The 6000-nt window shown below is 40.5% G+C and overlaps 1 protein-coding gene across 1 annotated transcript; it reads right to left on the reverse strand.

Moving 5' to 3' along the window:
* Positions 1-1839: 1839 nt before the first annotated feature.
* Positions 1840-6000, reverse strand: LOC140021592 (TORTIFOLIA1-like protein 5). The gene is made up of 5 exons (XM_072072804.1): positions 5037-6000; positions 4832-4940; positions 3541-4067; positions 2250-2757; positions 1840-2059 (listed from the first exon to the last, which is right to left on the reverse strand). The coding sequence occupies exons 1-4, from the start codon at positions 5826-5828 to the stop codon at positions 2257-2259; spliced, it is 1929 nt and encodes a 642-aa protein (XP_071928905.1). The 5' UTR covers positions 5829-6000; the 3' UTR covers positions 1840-2059; positions 2250-2256.

The raw sequence follows: 6000 nt of genomic DNA on the forward strand, positions 1-6000 counted from the left end.
AAATCAAAATTTTCAATGCGCTTTCTACGCTCAAATTACAAGCACAGAACTCTCTAAACATGGATACAGGGCATTATTAGGAACACGAAAGGCTACATACCTAAAGATTCGTTCACTTTTCTTTTAATTACACCTAATAATACATGGTGATTGCCACTATCACAGGTCAAACTAGCTGGCTGAATTTTAGCCAAAAAAAAAAATATGAACAAACTCACTTGGGTTCTCTGAAAGAAAGCTTTATTTGCGCAGGCGTGCATGTGTGGTTTTTTTCGTTTTTTTGGCGTCAAGTAAAATTAGTAAAGAATACTTTTAATATAGGAAAAGCATTTTATCAAAAAATTATAGGAAGTAGTCAGTCTGAGTTGTTCTGCATCAAAGGGAGAAAAGAAAAAAGAGAAGCAAGTGAAGACAGACGGGTCCATGTTACCCAAAAAAGAAGAAAAAGTTGAAAGCCACAAAGGAGGGAATATCAGTGTGTGAGGAACTTCGTAAAAGATCTTCACAAAATCTTTTAAGTGCCAAAGAGAATCGATGCCGTGTCCAAAATCTAATGCAGTCAGTATTCAGTAAAGACTAAAGACTAGTCGATGCAACTGGCAGGAGGACCCTATATTTGGTATGAAGGACAAAAGTAGTGAGTTCGAGAGCAGCGTGTACGTTTGATCAACTTTGTCCTGAATCTCCGTTCTCTCTGCACTACTACGTACGCCAGCCACCAACTATCATGATTCAACCACTCCTCTTCCCCCTCTGAGTTCCAAGCTTCACCTTTTCATTCTTTGATTCTGCACTTCTACATTATCAAGTTCTCAAATGTTCAACACGTTCAATTGATAAGACCGAGTATCCCAATCACACAGAGTATTCATAGACGCAATTTAAGTACGCAGGTGGATCGAACTGAGGTGTTCATTTCCCAAATGATATCGATGATTCGTCGTCAAATGTAAAGCATCGTTCAGCTGCTTTGCTTTGCACTGCTTTTAAACTCGAATAGAAAACCTTCTAATTCATGGTTTAACCAATTCAAAATTTTAATAATTTTTTTATTTATTTTAACATTAACAATTTTAAATAAAACTAAAATATTTATTTTCAAAAATAAAAAATTAATAAAAAAATCATTTTTTTTTTTTTTTTTGTCAATCGTCAACCCTACTCCTATTTCTACTCTATTCTAACCTAACTAGAGGGGAGACCCAACTGGGCCTATGGGGGGACCGATGGGGAAGAACCACCACCAGACCAGATGGGTGCACCACGCACCCATCTGGATTTTTTGAAGAACCACAACTGTGGCAAATTGGTGGGAGGCAAGGTTCGAACCCTTGCCTCCCACCCCACCAAAGCCTTAAAGGCTTGGTGGTGGCCATCAGCCTAAGGCTGATGGTTAATAAAAAAAAATAAAAAATCATTAAACTTCCAAATTTTTATCAATTCAATTGATTCTTGATCGAATTTAATCAATTCAATTGACTCTTTGAGTTAATGATTAACTCAAATCAAGGGCATGCCAGTTCCCGATTCGACCTATCAGTCCGGCTGATTTTCAATACATTGGTTAATGGTCGGCAGGTCATTCAAGATTTAGTTATTGCTTTACACGCATTCATTTGCGGACCAGAGAAAAGAACCATTCAACTCTCTTATCTGAGGTGAGCTGGCGACCTTGTATTTCAGCCTAAATTTGAAAGAACATCTGCAGAGAAGTCTTCCTTCCCAACCTCATTTGGGAGTATCATTCGCTTTGCACTGTGGCATTGTTGCTCCTCATTTAAAAATGGGGGCTAAAGCATTCTAGAAAAATCAGAATTACGCAAGACGGGCAGCATCATGTCGTGCACAATAAACCCTGAAATAAGGATCTTTTTGAAGTGGTATAAATACAGAGAAAATTGCTGCTGCATGGTGCTCCAACCCTTTGACATGCAATTCTACCGAACTAAGATCTTCCCTGCTTGGAATTTAACCTAGAACCTATTCTAATTCAATTCATGATGGACAATCGGTCATCTGAATGTGGAGCCTGCGGCGACTCATCCATGTTCGTCATGACCTGTTCAGAAATATTAAAATACGTATCAAAGTATTAGATGTACATCTGCAGTTTTTGGGTTTTCATAAAAGGACAAAGCTCTATGCACTAACAACTAAAATGCAGAATGCATTATTTAGGCAGAAAACGAGGAAGGGCGAATGAAATGTTCCAAAGCATGGAGCCGAAACTGAAAACAAATGCCAATTACCAGCTATTCAAGTCTGCTTCTGTACACAAGTAGCATGTGATGCCCTATCAAGGCCACCACTATAGAAACTTTTTACCGCATCAGCATCTTTGAGTAACCTATTAATCCTTCTTTTTGAGTGGGAATCCGGAGTTTCCCTAGAGCCTGCTTGAGCATCTCCCATGAAGCCCACAGCAGACACACTCCCTATTTGATGCTTCTCTATTGGACTCTCCAGTTTTGATGATTCAGAATTTACATATTTGTTTGGCATATAATTAAGTGACTGGCATCGGTTTGAGAAAGAAACCTTCGAACTGAAATTCTGTCCGTCACTTTTCCTCCAGAACTTAGGACTCAAGAATTCTGCACCAGGCAGCATGCAACATGTATTTCTTGTAGCATCAGTGTCTGTAATCTTTCCTGTTGATATTGCCAGATCACTGCACATCACATCAAGAGCTTTCTCTAGACCATTTACACGTCTCTCCAGAGAATTCATCCCATTCTGTGAATGGCCAATAAAACTCTGAAATTCACAACAGCATAAAACTGATTTCAGCTAATTTTCCAGTTTCGTGTTGAGGATTCACAGCTACATATGCTAGAAGCAGAAGACACAGTCCTATTTCATGACCATGAGACAATGCATAAAACTGGTTTCAGCACTAATTTTTCAGTTTCGTATTGAGGATTCACTGCTACATATGCTAGAAGCAGAAAGATGCAATCCTATTTGAACACTGTGAAACAACGCATAAGCATCTTCCAGATGTACAGAAGAAAACCATAACAAGTTTTACATCTTTATCAGCATGAAGCATGGCAAACCTCCGAAACCAACAAATGAAAAAGCAATTCGGTTTCAACGTACTTTTCTTGGCAGAAATGCATCACAAATTTGAAAAATAAGTGAATGTAGCAAACAGTTGATCCAGCTACAACATATCAACAAAAAAGCAGAGCAGAAACATAACAAAATGGAGAATTTTAAATTTGTAACTAAAGAAAAATGTTAAAACCATTGAAACTCACATGATTACATCTCTAAAAAAATTTTGCACGAACATTACATGCTTTCAAAACTATATTCACACATGACGCACACAAAGGATTATGACGGACTTAGACATCAAAAGATGAGGTATAAGAAAGCAGGTTCTCCTTGACCAGCTCGAGCAAATAGCAGGTGAATGGTTAACAGAGGTAGAAGTATGGTCTCAAAATATAAGCAAAAAAAGAGAGACGAAACCACATGCACACGCGTGTGCAGAGAGAGAGAGAGAGAGAGAGAGAGAGAGAGAGCAAGTACCTGAAGGAGATCCAATAAACTTGATTGCTGGTTTTCAATCTGACGAAGTTGTTTCTGTATCAAAGATAGGTTTTCAAACTCTTTTTGGCTCCCAGCCACATCAGTAGCATTGATATCTAGTGCAGTTGAATCACAGTCTGCATTCCCATATAATGGAACCACACGAGCCCCAAATTTCGAACTACCAATCCTGCTTCTTTCATCTGAGTTTCGGTTGAATGGGAAGCACTTCGCTTCAAAATTTCTGTTTAAGCAGCTTTCACTATCTTCTGAATCTGAATCTCCAAGGTTTTGGTTCATCTGCTCAATGGGATTTTCTGGTACAGCAACTTCAATTCTGCACTCAGAGAACCTTTTAAAATCCGCCTGACAAGACCTTGCAGCTTTTGGTTTGCCAAAATCACTCTTCAAAGAAGTTTTCTTTTGATTGTTGGTAGTAGATGAAGTATTGGACGTGGGTGACCTGATTCTAGGGGCTGCTTTTTTCATATGAGGGGTCACATAGCCAAAATCATCACTGCCAAAATCTGCACAGATTGTCATCATGCTAGATGTCATTAACAGGTATAGGAAATTTTCAGATACTTGGAGAGGCCACGAATATAACACAAAAGGAATCATTCAAAGTTTTATAACTAACAAAAGCAACGTGGACGACTAATTAAAAGGGATATGGAGAAACTCCCAAAGCATTTCTTTTTTCTTTTTTTCTAGAAAACAAGCTAGCTTCAATATCTAGAAATGGAGAAACGTTAGAGAAACAGGGGTAATCATCCAAGGAATGATTGGCAACTTTAAAAGTGACACGAGAACATGAAAAACCAACTACTAATAAAATAACATTCGATACTTTACACCAAAATGATTTGCTTTGACATTGCAGCCAGAGTATGTAGGGCGGTAAAAGTACGAGTACATACAACAAAGATTATGCAGCAACAAACCATTATACAAACACTCGTTGTTTGCCTGCTTAAATGAAGCTATTTGGGGACACACTATAGTAGGGGACCCCAAATAATATTAGGTCAGGGACTCAGGGACCATATTATTACCATAGTCAATTTGTCATACTACTAGCAAGTAGTAACTGACCCAAAAAAATCCAAATTACAAACATGAAAGACAAGGCATTCTTAACTTATTGGCCATTCCCATCGGTCATAGCCCACAAATCAACTCAAGAAATTCCTTTACCATCATTGCACACTCACAAATTCAAGTCTCATACCATAAATTTAAAATTAAAAATCCCAAATACTAAAATAAACTAAGGCATGGGGCACCTGACCTTTCACGGAGGACTTGGATTCTGCTTCATCCGAAACCTCATCTGAAACTCCCGGAATCCCTTTCCACAATTCCATTGCCCGATTCATCGTCTCCCTTACAACCTTCACCTACAGGTTTTCAGAAAAGACTTTCATTAAAGTAAAAAATAAAATAGAATAAAACATTCATCAAAAATGCCATTGAGAACAACAATGATAAAATACCTTGTCAAATCGTCTGCTTTCCAACGCAGCTACACAGGTGGACTTAAAATCTGATAAAAAATCCCTCTCTGCCACTGCTAACATCCCCAATGCTTCGGCGGCAGCCTTCCTTGCCGACCAATCGTCGCTACTCAGGAACTCGACCATAGTCGAAACCAAACTATTGACTACATTTTTACTGGAAGCACCTCCAACCCTAGCTATGCTGCCAACTAGCGACAGCAAAGCAGATTTTGCTTTGAAGCAATCATTTTTCACCAGTTTTAGCAGTCTAGGCAAGAGTTTCTTGAGCTCGGCAGGGTCAGGCTCCGGCGCAGCCTCAATAGCAGCGGCAAAACAGAGTGAAGCTCCGATCTGCGCATTGTAGTCCTGCTCGTGAGATATACAATCGATCAAAGGCTTCGAAATGAGAGAAAACGGCGGTCTAGTTATGTGCGAGGCAATGGAGGAGACGGCGTCGACGCAGGCGGAGCGGACGGAGGTGTCAGGGTCGCGAAGGCGTCGGAGGAGGGAGGAGAGCATTTTGGAGAGGTAAGGGGAAAGAGCGTCGCCGTGCGCGGCGGAGAGGATGCCGAGGATGCGGACGCATTGGCGGCGGACTGGGGACTTGTCGGAAGAATCAGTGGCGGAGAGGCAAGTTAGGAAAGGTGCAAAACCGTCGTTGGACAAGGTCTTAGCTATGGACTCGAGCTCGTTGGAGGCTTGGGGAAGAGTGTCCCGGTCGGAGAGCTTGTTGAGGCAAGTGATCACTCGGTTTTTTAAGTCGGACTGTTGGCGAGAAAGCTGCGCCATTTACGCAATGCTGACGTAAAAATTAGTACCAAAACCTTTGGTGGAGTATTAGATGGTTGCTGCGGCGGTAAGGAGAGGAGGAAATGGTGGCATGTGGGGGGAGGAAATGGGAATCTGTGGGTGGTTGGGTTGGTTGAAGAGTGGGGTTGGAGTTTGTTGCGAGAGAGTGAGT

The sequence above is a fragment of the Coffea arabica genome, chromosome 11e (genome assembly GCF_036785885.1).
Source record: "Coffea arabica cultivar ET-39 chromosome 11e, Coffea Arabica ET-39 HiFi, whole genome shotgun sequence".
NCBI classification, from domain to species: domain Eukaryota; kingdom Viridiplantae; phylum Streptophyta; class Magnoliopsida; order Gentianales; family Rubiaceae; genus Coffea; species Coffea arabica.

Bases quoted from the DNA above. Each gene is read 5' to 3' on its own strand.
- LOC140021592 (XM_072072804.1), bottom strand. From the start codon at position 5,828: ATGGCGCAGCTTTCTCGCCAACAGTCCGACTTAAAAAACCGAGTGATC. The intron at 4,068-4,831 runs GTCAGGTGCCCC...CAATCTGTGCAG, and splicing joins ATCCAAGTCCTCCGTGAAAG to ATTTTGGCAGTGATGATTTT. The intron at 2,758-3,540 runs GTACTTGCTCTC...TGTGAATTTCAG, and splicing joins GTTTATTGGATCTCCTTCAG to AGTTTTATTGGCCATTCACA.